A 20,309-nucleotide genomic window follows, 5' to 3' on the forward strand; every position below is an offset into this window, starting at 1 on the left:
GGTCACAATCCCAGGGTCCTGGGATTGAGTCCCACATTGGGCTCCCTGCTCGGCGGCGAGCCTGCTTCTCCCTCTGCCTGCTGTTCCCCCTGCTTCTGCTCTCTCTCTCTCTCTGACAAATAAATAAAATCTTTTCAAACTTCTGATTTTGCTCTGTTTGCTTCAGATAAAGTTTAATTTGTGTGTACCACTCCTCAATCCATTCCCCCTTCTTTGAACATAACTACTATTCTGAATTTAGTATTTTTAATGAACTATGTTTATGTAATTTTATTGCATATGCATATATTCATAAATGATACATAGTATTCTATAACTTCTTTTTTTATTCAGTGTCATCCTTTTGAAATTTACTCACATTGATACATACAGTTCTATTCTATTTATTATAATTGTTGTACAGTATTCTGTTGGGTGAATATACCACAATTTAGATTGATTCTCTTGTTAATAGATATAAAGGGTGTTTCCAATATTTCGTTGTTTCATAAACAAGTGCTGCAATGAATATTCTTCAAAATGTCTCCCCGCACACATGTACAAGAGAGTTTCTCTAATATATATACCTAGAAATGGAATTATTGGGCTGTGCCGTATTCATGTTTAATATAATTAGACATGGCCAAATCGCTATCCAGATGACTGTACTAATTTAAACACCCATCAACAGTGTCTGAAAGTTCCCATTACCCCACATCTTTACAGACACTTGAAATTTTTGCTGTGTGTGGGTATGAAATGGTATCTACACAGCTAGTTTTCTTCATGGTAATTTGCTTATGTTGGGCAAAGTTTATGAAAAGACAGTGAAAGGGCACCTGGGTGGCTCAGTCAGTTAAGCATCTGCCCTGGGCTCAGGTCATGATCCCGGGGTCCTGGGAGCGAGCCCCACATCAGGCTGGGAGCCTGCTTCTCCCTCTCCTTCTGCCTGCAGCTCCCCTTGCTTGTGCTCTTCCTCTCTCTCTGCCAAATAAATAAATAAAATCTTTAAAAAAAAAGAAAAAGAAAAGAAAGACAGTGGAGCTGATTGACATCCCAGATTTTTCCCTCAGGAAATATCATTGCTTGATTATGTAGTTTAGTAGGCTATTCTGAGTGAAATGCTGCTTGCTGGTAAAATACTTCTGTTTTCAAGAGTATAAAAAAACTTTTAGGAATTCTATACAAGAATAACTTTGAGGAAAATAATTTCTCATAAGGTGTTTTCGCTTTCCAAATATATCCTTGTCATTCCAGTTTCCTACCATGATTCTCTTAGTTCTTCTGACTAATGATCAGCAAGGGCATGAAAGAATGAGATGTCAGTTCCTTTATTGACAAATTATATCTGACAGCAGAATAAACCCACTTCTACTAAGTAACAAGTGTTCACAGTTTTTCATTGCTATCATTTTGATTATTTCAGTAATGAAACTGAATCTATTTCTTAAGAACCAAGTTAAGAAAGCCTAGAATATTCTACTCCTGAATTGGTAGCAGCTACCTGATAATTATCTGGTGACTTTTCTAGAGAAAATGTGTAAACAATGTGTTATTTCATGTGCATTGCGCTTAAATGATTGGTTATTGAGTTGGAATGTGTACCAATCATCTGTTGCTATGTAACAAACTACCTCAGAACTTAGTAGCTTAAGATTCTGGTTCTGAGTAAGATGGAGCAGGTACACTTCACCCAGTCTCTCCCACTGAATACAGTTTTTAAAAACCTGGCATAGAGCAGCTATTTGAGAATTCTGAAAAGACGATCTTAAAGTACTATAGAGCTAAGTTAGAACTCCGATTTCTCCCATACTGGTGTCTTCAGGCCTAAATCCAGCACAGCCTAAAACACAGAAGTGGGTATCAATGTTAATAGAACTTCAGGAGAAACCATCAGTTTAGATGCAAGGAATAAAAAAGTGATATTCTAATGCTCAGAAAAAGTACAGAAACCTTTTGTTGTCCTTTTTTTTCTTTTTTCTCTTTTCTCGTGCCATGAGTCTCGAGCAGTTCTGTGGTGGCAGCACATTGGGGTCTGACAGGAGCCTAAAGCCCTAGGGGCAGGGAACCTTTCTCTGTGATCAGTGGAGCTTTAGTCCCAAAAAGGTAGAATGACCCCATTTGCTTATTTTTTTCTCTCTCCTTCAGCTGCTTGGCTCCAGTCACAGACATTGTAGAAGTTGTGTGACAGTGAAGTAAATAAAGCCCAAACTTTCTGGCTATATGACAGGAAAGGGGAACCCTCTTGAACCAGAATATACTGGGGAGATTTTGAAAGGGAGAAGCTAGGGAAATAAACTCTTAAAATTTTATTATGAACTCCTGGGCTTACTCATATGCTATACGTGTAGAAATTCAACCCCAAAAAACATATCTACTCTTTGAAAAATGAAGTATAGGTTAGACCACTGCTTAGGTACCAGATTGGCAACAGGGTGGTACACATATGGGACAGATCCAAATAGCACTGTAAAGACTTTAAAAACTTAACTGAATTGAAACCACAATCCACAGAAGGCTGGTCAGAAACTATGGCCTGAAGAAAACTGGGTTGATTGCCTACTAAAAGAAAAATATCAGTATTCTCCGTAGGATTTTAAGATGACCTACATAGAATCTTATAATAATGTCCAAACAGTCAAGGATACAATAAAAAAATTGCTTGGCATTTGAAAAACATAGGAAAATCAATTCACATAGAAAAAGTCAGTCAAAAGATGCCAATGCCAAAAAAACAGACATAGTGCTGACAAAAACTCTAAAGCAGCAGTTCTAAAAATGTTCCAACAAGTAAGGGCGCAAACATTCTTGAAATGAATAGAAAGATAGAAAGTCTCAACAAAGAAATAAAAGAGGTAAAGGATCAGATGGGCATTTTAGAACTGAAAAATACAGTAAATGGAAAAAAAAAAAATCCCTGGATGGGATCAATAGCAGAATGAAAACGACAGAGAAAAGAGCCAATGAACGTGAAAGTAGATAAGTAGAAATTATCCAGTGGGTTGGGGGAGTATTGAGAAAAAAATTAAAGAGAAACAGGGACTTGTGGGACAATGACAGAGGTCTAATGTTCATGTCATCAGAGTTCCAACATGAGAGGTAAAGGAGTGGTATAGAAAATTTATTTGAAGAACTAATGCTTAGAAACTCCCCAAATTTGGCAAATAACCTAAACCTATAGATTCAAGATTCAAATCTATAGACTGAGGAAGTCCTAAAAAGGATAAAGACAAACCCACACCCAAACACATAATAACTAAACCTATAATTGCACCAAAACTAAAGACAAGAAAAAAATTTTGAAAGCAGAGAAAAATGATATAGTGCTTACAGAGAAACAGCTCTTCAGATGACTACATATTTCTCATCAGAAATCTTGGAAGACAGAAAGAAGTAGAATTACATTTTTAAAGTGCTGGTGGCAGGGGTATCAATTTAGGGTTTTATGTCTACCAAGAGTATCCCTCAGGCATGAGGTAAAATAAAGATATTCTCGAAAGAAGGAAAATGAAAAGAATTTGCAGCTACTAGATCCTGCTGTAAAAGAATTGCTAAAGAAAGTTCTTAAGATAGAAGGAAACTTGGAACTTCAAGAATGAAGAGCAACAGAAATGGTTAATATCTCGGTAATAGTTATACTTCTCTTGAATTCTTCAATTAACAGTAGAAAGCAAAGAATTATAACATCAATAATAGGATTTTCTATATATATAAATATATAATACATATGAAGAGAGGGTAAAAGAACCTAAAATGGTGATAATGATAAGGTTTGTACTTTCACTTGAAGTGGTAAAATATTGATTTTAAGTAGTCTGTGAAAAGTTACACTTGTATATTGTAATCCCTGGAGCAACCACAGAAAAACAAAACCTGGCCCCAAAAAATGTAGTAAAAAACACAATAGATTAAAATGTGAAATACTAAGAACTGTTCAGATAACCCAGAAGAGGGCAGGAAGGGAGAGAAAGAAAAATGGAATGAAAAACAGAGGATAGACAGAAAACAAATAATAAAATTGGGGACCTGAATTCAGACATATTGGTAATTTACATTAAATGTAAATGATGTAAACATTCCAATTAAATGACAGCTTATCAGAGTGGATTTTTAAAAAGATTTATTTACCTATTTTAGAAAGAGAGTATGAGCAGGGGGGAGGGGCAGAGGGAGAGGGAGAGAGAAAATCTCAAGCAGATTCCATGCTGAGAGTGGAGCCCGAATGCAGGGCCCAATCCCACAACCCTGAGTTTATGACCTGAGCGAAAACCAGGAGTCAACAGCTCAACCGACTGAGCCACCCAGGTGCCGCCAGAGTAGATTTAAAAGGCAAAAACAAAAAAACTCTGATTATCTCCTGTTTATTAAAAAATTCACTTCAAGTATGATGATGTAAATAAGTTACAAGAAAGGGGACAGAAAAAGGTATAATTCAGGGCACTTGGGTGGCTCAGTCAGTTGAGCGGCCGACTCTTGATTTCAACCGGGGTCATAATCGCCAGGTCCTGGGATGAGCCCTGCACAGGGCTCCGCGATCAGCCAAGAAGTCTGCTTGTGGTTTCTCTTTCTCTCCCTCCCCCTCTGCCCCTCCCCCCTCTTCCTGCTAGTGCACTTGCTCTCTCGCTCTTTCTGTCTCTAAAATAAATAAATCTTAAAAAAAAAAAAAAAAAAGCTTGAGAGTAGACTTCAGAGCAAGGAAAATTACTAGAAATAAAGATAATACATAAGGATAAAAAATAGTTCACCAAGAAAACCTAACAGCCCTAAAACTGTATATGTACATAAAATATTAAATGTTCTCCTAATAACAGAGCTTGAGAATATTGGAAGAAAAAATGGATAGAACTGAAAAGGGAGATAAATCCACAGTTACAGTTAGAGGCTTCAGCAGTCCTCTCTCAGTGATATATAGAATGTAGTAGGCAGAAAATCAGCAAGGTTATAGAAGAACTAGGCATGCCTGGGTGGCTCAGTCAGTTAAGCATCTGCCTTCAGCTCAGGTCATGATCTCAGGGTCCTGGAATTGAGCCCTGCATTGGGCTCCCCGCTCAGTAGGGGGAGTCTGGTTCTTTCCCACCCCTTTCCTCTGCTTGTTCTTTCTTTCTCAAATAAATAAATAAGATCTTAAAAAGAAGAAGAAAAAAGAATTAAATAGCACCTTCCACCAGTTGGATCTGTTGATGTGTTTGGAACACTTTAAACAACAGCAGAATACATATTTTTTCAAGTGCCCAAGTACCAGTCAAGATAGGCCTTATCATGTATGATAAAACTAACCTGAAATAAATTCAAAAGAATTGAAATAAGGTATGTTCTGTGACCATAGGAGAGTTAGACTAGGAAACAATAACATAAAAATAACAGGAAAATATCTAAACATTTAGATATGAGACAACACACGTCTAAATAATGCATAAGTCAAAGAGAAAGTCTCAAAGGAAATTGGGAAATATTTTGAGCTGAGAGAAAATGAAAATATAAAAAATACATCACAAAAATTTGGGGGAGGGGCGCCTGGGTGGCACAGTTCGTTAAGCGTTTGACTCTTGGCTTAGACTCAGGTCCTGATCTCAGGGTTGTGAGAATGAGCCCCACGTCAGACTCGCACTGAACTCAGAGTCTGCTTGAGTTTTTCCTCTCCCTCTCTCACTCCCCACTGCATGCACGCACTCTCTCTCCCGCTCTCTAAAATAAATAAATGAATAAATCTTCCAAAAAATGGGTGGATGCAGCTAAAATAGTAGAGGGTAATTTATAACATTAAGTTCTTATATTAGAAAAAAAAAAGTATCAAATCAATCTAAGCACCAAGCTTAACAAATTAGAAGAAGTATAAAAATGAAGAAACTAGAGCAAAACAGTGAAAACAAAAGCTGGTTTGTAGAAAGGATTAATAAAATTGATAAATCTAGGGGTGTCTGTGTGGCTCAGTCGGTTAAGCGTCTGCCTTTGGCTCAGGTCTTGATCTCAAGGCCCTGGGATTGGGCCCCGCATCGGGCTTCCTGCTCAGTCGGGAGCCTGCTTCTGCCTCTCCCCCCTGCTTGTGTATGCTCTCTCAAATAAATAAATAACCTTTTTAAAAATAAAAATAAATAAAATTGACAAATCTCTAGCAAGATGATGATGGCAGACGTGAAGTACTAACATACAGAATGAAAGAGAGGATATCACTGTAAACCCACAGATATCAAAACGATTGTAAGGAACTACTATAAACATAAATCAGCAACTTATTGGAGGAGACCAAACTCTCAAAACAGTGAACTACCAAAACTCACCGAAGTTGAAAAGATAGTCAGACTAGTTCTATAGCTATTAAAGAAATGAAATTTGTAGTTCAGAACATTCTGAAAGAGAAATCACATAGAGTCACTGGCAAATTCTACCACACATTTATAGAAATAGACCAACTCTGTATAATTTCTTCCAGAAAATAAAAGAGAAAGGGACTCCATTTTATGAGGCCAGCCATTACTCTGATATCAAAACCAGGCAAAAGCTGTACAAGAAAACAAAACAGACCAATATCCCTCATAAACATAGATGAGAAAATGCTCCACAAAGTACTAATTGAACATAGCAATGTATATAAAGAATAGTATGTCATGACCTAGTGTAGTTTATATCAGGAATGCAATACTGGCTCAGTATTTGAATATCAAATGATGTAATTCACAATATTGACAACCCAAACAATCAGAACCACCTATCAGTTGATTCAGGAAAAATATTTGACAAAACTTGATCATTCATTGTTTAGAACTCTCAGCAAACTAGAAGTAGAAGGAAATTTCTTCAGCTGATAAAGGGCATCTAACAAAAACAATTTTAAACTGCAGCTTACTGTCGTAAGCCTGAATCTTTTCATTTTAAGATTGGGAAGAAGTCAAGGATGTCCTCTCTGACCACTCCTATTTAACATTGTACTTGAAGTGCTAGCCAGTACAATAAGGCAAGAAAAAGAAATAAAAGGCATACAGATGGAAAAGGAAGAAATAAAACTGCCTCTACTCACAGCTACGTGACTGCCTACAGAGAAAATCCCAAGGAATCCAGAAAAAACTCCTAGAACTTATGAGTTTAGCAAGATCTAAAGATAACAGTGCCAACCCACACAAAACAATTGAGCTTTTATATACTTGCAATGAACAATTGGGGGAAAGGATTTACTATTTATAAAGGCGGCAAGAGAAAAATACTTAAGTATAAAAATCATATTATAGGATCTGTATGCTGAAATTATAAAACACTGATGAAAGAAATTAAAGATATAAAAATACAGAGATATATTCAGGGATTGGAAGACTCAGCATTCTAAAAATGTCATTTCTCTCCAGTTGTTCCACAGATTTATACAATTCCAGTAAAAAATCTTAAGATTTTTTTTTGTAATTATAGACAAGCTTTTTCTCAAATTTATGTAGAAAGGCAGAGGAACTGGAATAGCCAAACCAATTTTGGAAAAGAAGGATAAAGCTGAGTGAATTATCCTACCCAGTTTCAAAACTTATCATAAAGCTACAATAATCAAGATGGTATCATATTGGCAAAAGGATAGATACGTAGATTACTGGAACAGAATAGGAAGTCCAAAAATAGAACCACATAAATATGTCCAATTCATTTTTCATTAAAATGCAAAGATAATTTAATGGAAAATGGATAGTGTTTAAAAAAAAAGATTTTGGACAAAGTTGACATCCATATGCAAAGATATGAAACTCTACATAGATCTCACACTTTATGTAAAAATTAACACAAAATAGATCATAAATCTATATGTAAAACATAAAACCTTCAGAAGAATACATAGAAAATCTTTGACCTGGGATGAGGCAAAATGTTTTTAGGTATCACACCTAAAGCACAATTCATAACATTAAAAAATGATAAAAAAAAAATTCAGAAAAATTTTTTAAAAATTTTAATGATGAGAAACACTATTAAGAGAATGAGAAGGCGTGCTACAGCCTAGGAGAAAATTTTGCAGATATATCTGACAAAGGCCATATATTCAGAGTATATTTTTAAACTTTCAGAACTGACTAGGAAAAAAAAAAAACCCATTTGAAAAATGGTTGAATTTGAATGTCTTAAATAGTCTGTTTACCAAAGAGGATGTACGGTGGTAAATAAATATGAAAAATATTTAGCATTATTGACCATTAGGGAAATGCAAATTAAAACCATGAAGAGATAATACTAGTCTAATGGCACAAATGAAAACTGACCATTTCAGATACTGACAAGGATGCAGACAATAACCCTAATGCATTGTTTATAGGAAAAGAAAATGGTACAACTACTCTGTAAAACAGTTTGGTGATTTTTTTAAGTTAAATGTACACTTAACATGTGACCCAACAAATCCATTCCCAGGTTTTTAACCTATAGAAGTGAAAACTTAATATTTCCACAAAATTCTTCATACCAATGTTTAGAGCAGCTCTGTTCATAATTGCCAGAAGTAGAAACCGTCCAAAAATCCTTCAGCAAGTGAATGGATAAACAAACTGTGGTACATCCATATAGTGGACTACTACTCAACAATAAAAAGAAATGAACCATTGATATGTACAATATCTTCAATGCATGAGTTTCAGAGACATTGTGCTGAGTAAAAGAAATCATCTCAAAAGTTATATAGTATATGACTTTGTTTATATCACATTCTCAAAAAAGACAAAATCATGGTGAAAAGAATGGATTATGCATTAGTGGTGGGGTTAGGTGTGACTACACAAGGGAGTAATTTATTTATTTATGGCGTATTATTGACATACAGTGTTATATTAGTTCTATAGTTCAACAGTTCTTTACATTACTCATTGCTCACTGTGATAAGTGCAGTCACCATTTGTTACCACACAATTATTACAGTATCATTGACTGTATTTCCTATGCTGTACTTTTCATCTCCGTGACTTGTTTATTTTATAACTAGAAGTTTGTACCCCTTAATCTGTTTCACCCATTGCCCCCACTACCTCCCCTTTGGCAACCACCAGTTTGTTCTCTAAGAGTATTTTAAGAGTCTGTTCATTTTTTTGTTTATTTGTTCTTTTTTTTTTTACATTCCACATAGAGGTGAAATCATATGATACTTGTCTTTGTCTGATTTATTTCACTTAGCAAAATTCCCTCTAGGTGCATCCATGTTGTCGCAAATGGTAAGATTAAGATTTTGTTCTTTTTTTATGGTTAATATTCCACTGTATTTATGTACCATATCTTCTTTATCCATTCATTGACCAATTAACACTTGCGTGGCTTCCCTGTGTTGGCTATTGTCAATAATGCTGCAGTAAACATAAGGGTACATATATCTGTTTGAATTAGTGTTTTTGTTTTCTTTGGGTAAATACCCAGTAGTGGAATTACTGGATCATATGGTAATTCTTTTCTTTTTTTTTTTAAAGATTTTTATTTATTTATTTGAGGTGGGGTGGAGGAGCAGAGGGAGAGGGACAAGCACTTTCTGCACTGAGCGCACAGCCTGACACAGGGCTTGATCCCACAGCCCTGAGATCACGACCTGAGCCAAAATCAAGAATCAGACGCTCAACTGACTGAGCCACCCAGGCACCTCGGTAATTTTATTCATTATACCATTTTCCACAGTGGTTATACCAGTTTACACACTCCCCCCCCCCGCACTCCGCTACAGTGAATGAGGGTTCCCTTTTTTCCACATCCTCACCAGCACTTGTTCCTTGTGTTTTTCATTACTAGCCATTCTGACTGCTGTGAGGTGGTAGTTCACTGTGGCTTTGATTTGCTTTCCTCAGTTTTTTGCAAAGGAGTCTTTAAAGCAATGGAACTGCTCTTTGTTCTGATTATGCTGATAGTTACATGAATCTATGCATGTTTTAAAATTCATAGAACTGTACACATGTCTCAAAAGTTGATTTTGTAGTGCTAATTTAAAACATTTTTTAAAATTTAGTGGCATAAAGTGACAATTTATATGTCATGATTCTGTGGCCTGACCAGGTGGTTCTTCTGCTTTCCTTTGTATTGGTTGGGATATTGGGATGCCCAGAAGGTCCAAATGGCCTCACTCACGTGGCTGGCAATATGTATTAGCCATTGACTCAGAAATTAGCTGTGGCTCTTGGCCAACGACGTCGAGCCTTCTTACTACTCTCGGTCTGGCTGGTTGGGCTCTTTTGCAGCATGGTCACTGGGTTCCATGGAGTGTTCAAAAGAACAGTCTCCAATTTCTAGGCACTTACCAGATCTCTGCATCATACTTGCTAACTCCCCATTTGCTGTAGTTAGACCTGTGACCAAACCCAGAGTCAGTGTGGGAAGCTATAGGGCATGGATACAAGGAGTGCTGCTCATTAGGGGCCTCCAAATTAATGTCTTTCACAGATGGTGAGTGCTTTTTGTTTTTTTGTTTTTTTCTTAAAACAAGTTTCCTTCCAGATTATCCATATTCCTTCAACAAAAACATTAAGAGACTCCAGTATCTAAGAGGGAATAATTGAAGAAGATTGCCTGTTATTTTAAAAAATGTAGACTGTGATTGTTTGAAACTTGTTGAAATGTGTTATTTTCCTATAAGTGTTGATGATTATAGACCCACATCTTTTTTTTAAAAAGAAGATTTTATTTATTTATTTATTTATTTATTTATTTATTTATGAGAGCATGCACACAAGCTGGGGGCGGGGGAGGGCAGAGGCAGAGGGAGCCTGATGTGGGGATTGATCCCAGAACCCCGAGATCATGACCTGAGCTGAAGGCAGCCACTTAACCAACTGAGCCACCCATGTGCCCTGTAGACCCACATCTTGGCAGAGATTTCAGTTCATTCTTTGTGTACCCAATTACTTTCCCCCTTAACTCTATCATTAATTGACTCTCAGTATAGGGAATGTGGTTCCAGAGGCACTCACATGAAAGATGCTGTGAGTGGATCTTAAAAGTTCTCATCAAAAGGAAAAATTTTTGTAACCATACGTGGTTATGGATATTAACTAAACTTACTGTGGTAATCATTTTGCAATATACACATGTATCAGATCATTGTGTTGTACACTTAAAACGAATACAATGTTATATGTATCGATAATATCTAAATTTTAACAACCACACCCAAGAGCTTACATAGCACTGCAGACAACATTGGGATTAATTTTGGGGATAGAAAGGAACCTTTTTTTTTTTTTTAAAGATTTTATTTATTTATTCGACAGAGATAGAGACAGCCAGCGAGAGAGGGAACACAAGCAGGGGGAGTGGGAGAGGAAGAAGCAGGCTCATAGCAGAAGAGCCTGACGTGGGGCTCGATCCCAGATCGCCAGGATCACGCCCTGAGCCGAAGGCAGACGCTTAACCGCTGTGCCACCCAGGCGCCCCAGAAAGGAACCTTTTTAAACATATAGTCAGATAGCATCCAAAGAAGTAATTTGTGGGGGAAAAAAAAAAAAGAAGCCTCCACGAAGGTTTTTATATGGTGAAGATATAAGGCAGGAATACTAAACCAGAAGCATCCTACAAAATTAGTACATTGCAGAAATTGAGGGTGTTTTTGTTTTTTGCTCATTTCTTTTTCCTTTGTTTTTAAGCAGTGGTAAACATAAGAAACCAGATTACTATGGAATGAACACATGAAGTAGGAAAAAGATGGTAGGAGGACAGCATCGTGGTGTAGTAGAAAGAACATAAATAGAGAAATAGAAGAGATGGATTATAGATCTGATCTGGCCATTACTGCATCCTTCACTTCTTCTAGTATCTTGGCTTTCATACTACAAGTGAGGTGTTTGATCTGGATAGTGCTTCTTAACATCCCTAGAAGGCTCTAGAGACCAGGATCTCTGATGGAGATGTATGATTTGAAAAAATGAAAGAAGAATCAGTATAATTCTTATCCACAATATAAATTACAGAAAGCAAAGATTCTAGGCTGGGGAGAGGACATAGAATATGGAATGAAAAGTTACTGAAGAGGGGTGTGAGTTTTTACAAAGTGTTAAGAAATACTGTAGTCTAGAAAATACAAATGATCTCTCACGTCAGTAGCAAGCAAGACCTGTTCATCTTATTCATTTTTTCATCCCTAAATGCCAGACACAGGGCCTGACACATGGTAATACTTATTTAATAAATTAATACAGGATCCTTCCCTCCTCTTAGAAAATTTTGTTTTGGACTTTGGAGAGAGTAATTTAGGGGTGTAACTGTTTCGTCCCTTTGTTAGTCACACATTTCCTCTGTAGATGAGGTATGAATGATGAACTCCTTTTGTCCCCCTACTAATTCCTATTCATTTTTGGCGTAAAGTCTGTAGCTGTGTAGTGCTGTGTCTGTACAGGTTTGTATAACTTATCAGATGCTCCCTTCTGTTCCTATTCTGGTTCACAGAAGGAAATAAAAAACATTAGTTCATGCCTCCTAGCTTCGCAGTGGACTAAACCCCATACACCAAAGAAAGGTTTTATTGCCCTCTCAAATGTATTTTCTCTTGGCCTTGTGTTAAGATCATAGGAAAGAAGCTCAGGACTCAAAAATAGACTACAATTACTCCTTTTCAATTGATAATAATGACCTTTCTGGGCACTGTTCCCTGTATATCCTACAACAGGAATCAAAATTTCCTTTGACAGTCTAGATATCAACACAAAAATTCATGTTCAAAGTAAACTATTCTTTCAGAAGTCCCTGTAAAATGATCTAAAGCAAAATTTATTAATATGGGAAACTATATATCCAGTATTTAAAAACTACCTCTTTTGAAACTACCCAGTAATAGTTTTTCCTATTTGGTGATATTTTTGTTTCCTAGACTTAATAAGATGCTGAATTACATCTTTAAGTAAAATTCTTAATGAATGGAAAAATTGTTTTAGAAATTGTAAGATCACCTATTAGGTATTTGGGTACAAGTATACATCCAAAAAAACCTTGATTGTGAGTTGGAAATGTATAATCAAATTATGTGTATCTCCTTTTTAAATCCAATATTGGTGAACTAGTACTTACAAAATTTAAACTAGTGTATCCTGTAAGTAAAAAGCCTTTCCTTTATTTTTCTTCCTTATCCCTCCCCACCCCCACTTCCATTGTGTATTTAATACCTGTTTTTTGCTCCCTCAGTGGATGTCAGGTAACATGGCATAGGTACTTGACTTGAGCTGTCTTGTGTGGACTATTGTAACAGCCTCCTAAGCACTCTCCTGTCCCCCAGCCCTCACTTAACTCCAGCATTGTCTGTTCTTTACTCAGAGTGATCCTGTTAAAACCTAAAACCTTTCCTAACTGCTGAAGACTCCCATTGACTTCTTTACAGTAGCCTACAGTGTCATACACAATCCGACCCTGCTTTCATTCACCGAGCCTCTCTGTCCTTATTTTCTATTTTCCCTCCCTTAGTCACTCATCCTCCTTGGCATTCTTTGTGCACACCAAATCCATTCCTGTCTCAAGGCCTTTGAACTTGGTATCTCTCCCTGGAATACCTTTCCCCAGGTATCTGTATGCTTTCATTCAGATCTCTGGTCAGATATTCTTTTATCAGAGAGGCCCCATCATCCTCTGTCCTCTTTATTCTGCTTTATTTTTCTTCATAGCACTCATCACCAGTGGATACATATTTAATATTTGTTTATTGGCTATCTTCCCCAGCTAGCATGTAGGCATAATATGTTTGTTTTTTGATGCTTCTTCAGAACAGTGCCTCAGATATTTGAATGAACAGTTCAGTGTTAAGTTCTACCTCTTTCCTTGAAGCTTTTCTCCAACCTATAGTGATTCACTTTTCTCTCTTTCTGAACACCATTGTAGGTGCTCATGTTCTGTCTCTACTGATTCCTTAAAGATAGAATTCTTATTGTAAACGTAACTATGTAGTAGGTAAGAGGGTGGAGTGAGAATTGTACAGTGTGGTCTAAATCCCAGCCTACCACTTAGCCATTTAACTCTGAGCAAGTTATTAACCCTCCTGCTTTTCCATTTCTATTCCTATAAAATGGCAGTAATGGGTAGTTCAGTGAATGAAACACAGAGGAGATAGAATGGGAAAAGCAGGAAGAGACCTGATTGTCAGGATCATTATGTTACATACCTGGCTGTTTGGACTTTTTCATGTAAGTAGCAGAGAGCTTTGAAAGATTTTTTTTTTTTTTAATTGATAGTGCAGCATAGAGCAAATTTTCAATTTATTTAAAATTTTAACTTCATGGGGCACCTGGCTGCATCAGTCAGTAGAGCATGTGACTCTTGATCTCAATTGTGAATTCAAGCCCCACGTTGGGCATGGAGCCTACTTAAAAAAAAAATAAAATTCTAACTTCATTTAATCTGTGCTAATACTGAACTGTTGAAGAACTTAATTTACCTTGCAGTAGTGCTTTCATACTGTTTTGTTTTGTCTCTGTGTCCTGTGTTTACTGCCGTTTCCTGGCTAAATTTTATTTATTAAACAATTGGGTCACTTCTGGTCTGGAGTAGGACTTTAGTAATGTAAGGGAGACCGCAAATTTTAAGGATTATATGTGCATTGCCTCATATTTTCTCTTGACAGAAATACCATGCTCTGGCTCCTTTTCCTGTATAAGACTTTTTTAGTGTTCCCCTTATTTCAGGGAAGAATTTCTAACAGTAAACACTTGCATAGATTCTTGGTGCCCTAAAAAAAAAAAACAACAATCATGTGCATTAGGCTTGTAGCAACCTTTGCCTTCTGGGTATGTGTGGGAAATGAGGTTGTTTACCTTATCTTCAGTTCTGGCATATATCCATTACCAAAAGTATATTTTCAGGATATTTCCCCTCCTCTGTTGTGAAATCATAGAGAAGGTTTGGGGCTTCTCACCTAGGTCACAGTGTCCAGAAGACTGTGTCTCAGCTCAGATCAAAAGCAATATATTATTAGTGATACAAATCAAATCAACCAATAGCTCTTCAAATTTCCCACTTCTTTTCGTCTCCTCCAGACACAAGATAGGTTCAAGGAGAAAAGTTCTTTCCTACCTTTTAATATTTTGAGCTGCCTGTGTTTAGGATTCAAGTATTTTTGGTTCTTATTGCTTAACTGGGCTGAAGATTATCTCATGTGACAGCATAGATCTCTTGTTTTGGAATTGCCATTACTTTCTAGAACAGCCACTCTGTACAGCTGCCAACATGCCCTGGATCCTTTTGCTTCATATTACAGTGATAGTGCTTTGTCAGGGTAGAATTCAGCCTCACAGGGCTGGAGTCAGTCTCTGCTGACCTCATGCCACAGTACAGCATGTTCAAATCTGGGAGAAACCCGAGGGTTATTCGGCATATTCCTCCTCTTTCTCCCTTACAAGCATGGAACCCTCACTCTCCTCGGAAACCGTATGTTGTATATGTGTGTGTATCTGTCTTTTTTTTTTTAAATCTCTTCCTTAATCCTATAATTCTTCAGCTTTAAGTGGGGGCTGGTTAAATAGATACAGGAAATGCTTTGCTGCTGAAACTCAGCATTTTTCAGCAGATCTCAGCCACGGGCATTTGCTATTTTTGGACTGACTTGTGTGAGGTTGTAATAATCAGGAAGCATGTTATCTGTTTCCTAGTTGTTCATTTTGCCCATAGCTATTTGGGCGGAATGTACAGAGCACTCTTTGACTGTGTGGGCATGCTCAGATCATACTGGAGTGTTCCGACTCCCGTGTGATGGGCTGCTTCAGTGCAGAGTAAATGTCATTCTCACTCTCTCAGGCAAAAAAGGTTATCAGAAAATAAGTGTTTCCTTCAATGAACAAAAGAGTTTCGTTTGCCTTTGGCAGCTTAGGAAAAGCTTGGGTTAAATCTGAAGATGCTAGGCATGCATAACAAATAAGAATTTGGATTAGAGCCGTTTGAAATATTTCTCCCATTAAAAACAAAAGTCCTTATTGCTCAGCTACTTGTTTTTTACTGTATTTTTCCCAAAGACTTGGCAGTTTTCTGAATTGTAAAGCAGTGCGCACATATCTCAGTGCTAAAGTTTATGTCTGCAGGTCAGAAGAACAGGTCTCTGAGATACAACTGGATAGGAAGATGATCCAGCTTTATGCAAACAACCACCATTTTCACATTTGATCTGTAATCTTGAGTAGAAAACTTAGCCCATAGCTTGATTTTACCATGATTTTTTGAATTGGTTCTATAAAGGATACACAGATATTTCCTAAGAGATAATGCTAAAGCAGAACAGATTTTTTAATAGTTTTACCTGATTCTAAAGTGAATATACATTAATACTATTTGCCCTTGAGCCATTGGATTTAAGGTCCAGATTTTTTACTCTGATATTAAATTATTCTCTTATGACTTATGGTTAATAATGTAAATACTGACTTCATTAAAGAGATTTGTGGCTCTGCTCTGTACCCTTTTTTTCTGTTTGTTCCGTATCTTGGGTTTTAAAACCTTGGCACATCTCTGTTTGTTCTGGGGTTATAAAAGGTCAGTTTACTTATCTGTGTTTTATTAAGAATGCTAGCTCAGGTTGAATGGGTTGGTCAGAAAGAAAGAATTCAATAAAAAAAATAATAAAATAAAATAAAGAATTCATGGGAGAGCCCTAAAAGGGTAGGAGGTGGAGACTGATAGTAAAACAGAATTAACTCCTTTCCCCCCTTATTGACAGTCAAAAGGGAGGAGGGGAACATAAAATGTAATTGAAACATTTTTAGTTGATTTTCTCCATGATTGTATTAATTCATGAGTAGAGAAAATTTGCTTAAAAATATACTGAGTACCTGAGTAAATGATTGTAGATGAAATTGTTTTGTTGCTTCCCTACCCATGTTTCCCTCTTACTTAACAAACTATTCATTGACTGGTGAACTAAAATACTCTCATTGAAACAATGATTAAAATACTCAGAAATGAGGTACTTGCTCCACATCTGTAATTCTTAGTATGACTATCTGGATATCAAACTGCTATAGATTGGGGTTCATATATGTCCTCCTTACGTGAGATTGCAACATGCTTTGTTAAGAGTTCATTCTATACTACAGAATGAATATTTTGAAGGAAGATTCGAGGGGAAAATACATTTGACTATAGGTAATAAATGGAGAATTTTAGAAAGCTGGACAATGTTAAACTTATATCTGTTTTTTAATGAGATTAAAATATCTCCAGATATTGACAAGTTCTAAAGATGAATAATTCCCTCTTTTCTTTCTTAATAACCCTGCAACACCACACATCTATATGTTTAAGTCATATATGTAATGCAGGCATTCCAGATAATTCCTTACCAATGTTGACATTGCTTGGGTTTTCTATACAAATGCCCAGAATTTACAGTGGCAATTCAGAACATACATGTGTAATCACTTGGTCATATATAGATGCTTTACCTTGTAAACAAGTGTTATTTACATTGGGCTGTATTGTATCAAACAGTGAACTTTTAAAAGATAAAACTCCTCTCTCATCTGAACCTTACATTCTAGTTGGGGAAGATGACAACACATGATAAACCTAATAAGTAAACTATGGAGTGTGTTAGAGAAGTAGGATGGGCTATAAAAACAATAAAGGGGGGTGAGATTGGAAGTGCTGAGGGTAGACTGCTATTTTAAAAAGATAGTAAGTTTAAGAGACATTTGAGGAAGGGCTTAAAAGAAATAAGCTCGTTAGCCGTACAGCTGTCTGAGAAGTGAGCATTCCCAGTAGAGGGTACAGCCAGAACAAAAGCGGGAGTGTTGCTGATTATATGCAAAGAATAGAAGAGAGGTTGGTATGACTAGAGCAAGAAGGGAGGGCAGAGTGGTAGGAATTGCGGTGTCAAAGATGTAATAGAGTTTCTCAGTTGCCTATTACTGTAAAACAAACGACTTCAAAATTGAGTGACTTTAAACAACTATTTTATTTGCTCACAGTTCTTGTGAGTCAGCTATTTGGGCTGGGATTAGTTGGGTGGTTTTTGTGCTGGTCTTGCCTGGAGGTCACTATTATTGCTGGGTAGCTTAGGTGGAGCTGGATGGTCTAAGATGGGCTTCCTTACATGTCTGATAGTTGGTTCTGGCTGTTAGTTGAGCCTGTCTCCATGTGGTATGAGGATTTTAGCCTGAACAGCTGTAAGGATGGAGTTGTCATTAACTGAGATGTAAAGCCTTCTGGAGATCTTGATGTAGCAAGAGAGAGCAAGCCTCGATATACAAACACATTTCAGGTCTCTGCTGTGTCACATTTGATGTTCATGTGGCCAAAGCCAAGGCCATGACCAAACCCAGTTTCACAGGATGGAGAAGTAGATTCCACTTTTTGATGGAAGGAATGAGAAAGTCAAATTTTAAAGAGAAAGGCATACTTGATTGGATGAATTTGTGGCTATGCCCTTGAGGCCATTTTTAAGGACTGGCTCTCTCTTTGAATGTAAAGGGAATACACTGAAGAATTTTAAGCAGAGGAGTGACATAATTTGACTTTTGTTTTTAAAGGATCATTCTGGCTTAGTACTGAGAATAGATTATATGGTGGCAAGGGAGACCAGTAAGAAGGCCATTCTAGTAACCCAGGCAAGATATGATCATGGCTCAGACTAAAGTAGCAGAAGTGAAGGTAATAAGAAGTGGTTAGATTTTGGATGTATTTTGAATGTACAGTCAAGAGGATTTTCTGGTGGATTGGATGTAAGGTATGAAAGAGAGAAATTGATGACTACAAGGATTTTAGGTTGAACAGCTGGAAGAACGGATTTGTCATTAACGAAATACAAAGTCTGCTGGTGGGTCAGGTTTTGTGGGAAAGAGCAAGAGTTCAGTCTGAGATGTTTGTTAGATGTCTAAGTGAGAATAACTGACTATACGAGTCTGGAATTTAGGAGGTCTGGGCTGAAAATACAATTGAAGGCTGAAAATACAATTAGATGATATTTAAAATCAGAAGACTAGATGAAGTTACCAAGAGAGGGAATAAATGTAAATAAAGGAGAGAAGAGGAAAAAGAACTGAGCCCTGAGTAATCTGGTTTGAGAATAACAGGAGGAGGAATAGTGGCCCATAATGGATGAGGAAAATCAAGTTGGAAGCCAAGTATAGAAATTCTTCATAGGAGGAGAGAAACAGCAGCTCTGTCAAATGATGCTGATGGGTCAAGTGAGGTAAGGACTAAGAACTCATCTTTGAACATAGTAATGTAGGAAGGATTGGTCATCTTCCCAAACATTTTTTGGTAGAATGATGAGATTAAAACCAGTTGAGTGAGTTTGAGAATGGGAAGAGAGGAATTTGGAGACCATTTTAATGAGTTTTACTTCAATAGGGAGCAGAGAAGTGAGAAGTAACTGGTAGAGGAAATGAGGTCAAAAAGAAGTTTTTTATAGGTGGGAGATGGGAAAAATCATGTTGATGGGAAAAATTCAGTAGAGAGGGAAAATTCGTCCATTTCTTTCATTTATTTTATTTAATAAACTTAAATGTGCAGGCACTATTCAAAGCACTTTACAAATATGAACTCAACTAATATAAGAATGAAACAGTGACTGGCCATTCAGTATAAAGTACTGTGGTGGGAGCTCTCAGGAGTTCAGTAATGTGTAAGACACATCTCTGATTTAAGGACTCATGGTCTCTATTAGAAATATAAAAACTTGCAAAAATAACTAAAAATAGGAAGGTGATACAAAATAGAAAAATTATACTGTTTACAGGTTTAGAGAAGGGTGAGTATTTTTGGCTGGGGAATGAGGAGTGTCCATAATTTGATTCCAGTTAAATACCTCTGGGCCTTTAAACTAAAGGTAGACTAATTTGGACTTCAGTTTATATATTTTTACCTTGAGCATGGACAAGAGTGTGTGTATTGTAAGGTAGACTGGGGACGGGGTTCGAGGTAGGAGGGAAAGTTTCAAGAAGTCAAAAAAGCAGAAAAGGCAACCTCAGAGATACTACCTTCTCTATCACCGTAATTGTCATCTTCATGTTCAAACTTACAATCCCCATATGTAGGGGGAGTGGGGGTGGGAGAGGAGAGGGTGTATGAGTGTACACATGCAAACCGTGTATGCATCTTCAGTACCTAAAATACAAGGAGTTCTCTGTTAGTCCTCTATTTGACTCTATTAGATATATTTAGGAGCCTATCTTTGATTTTAAAATAGTTTGGGGAACAATCCGGATTATTTTTCAGATAAGTGGAATAGGAAATGTGAGATGTGTAAGGCCAGAAAATAAGATTAGAATATGTCCTTTAATTCTCATTTGCTCTTCATTAAAAGTGTTGTGGTTGTTGGAAGTCTGAGGAAGTAGAGAATACAAACCGTGTTTAGACTGATACTTGGGTGGAAGAAAGTATTTTATATTCAGTGGAAACCTGTGAGAATAAATTTATAGAGAATCATTTCT

At 36.8% G+C, this 20,309-nt stretch overlaps 1 protein-coding gene across 3 annotated transcripts in view; it reads left to right on the forward strand.

Moving 5' to 3' along the window:
* TMCC1 (transmembrane and coiled-coil domain family 1) overlaps positions 1-20,309 on the forward strand; it is a 171,780-nt gene that overhangs the window by 98,456 nt on the left and 53,015 nt on the right. The window contains exon 1 of one of the 3 annotated variants that reach the window (XM_040628418.1): positions 15,187-15,330. The exons of 1 other annotated variant lie outside the window; for it this stretch is intronic. In XM_040628418.1, coding sequence (XP_040484352.1) covers positions 15,289-15,330 — 42 coding nt within the window. In that variant the 5' untranslated portion in view covers positions 15,187-15,288. Of the gene's footprint in view, positions 1-15,186; positions 15,331-20,309 lie in introns of those variants that run through there. One more of the 3 variants, XM_008697845.2, reaches the window with a different exon arrangement.

Source organism: Ursus maritimus, unplaced genomic scaffold (genome assembly GCF_017311325.1).
Source record: "Ursus maritimus isolate PB19 unplaced genomic scaffold, ASM1731132v1 scaffold_14, whole genome shotgun sequence".
Taxonomy (NCBI): Eukaryota; Metazoa; Chordata; class Mammalia; order Carnivora; family Ursidae; genus Ursus; species Ursus maritimus.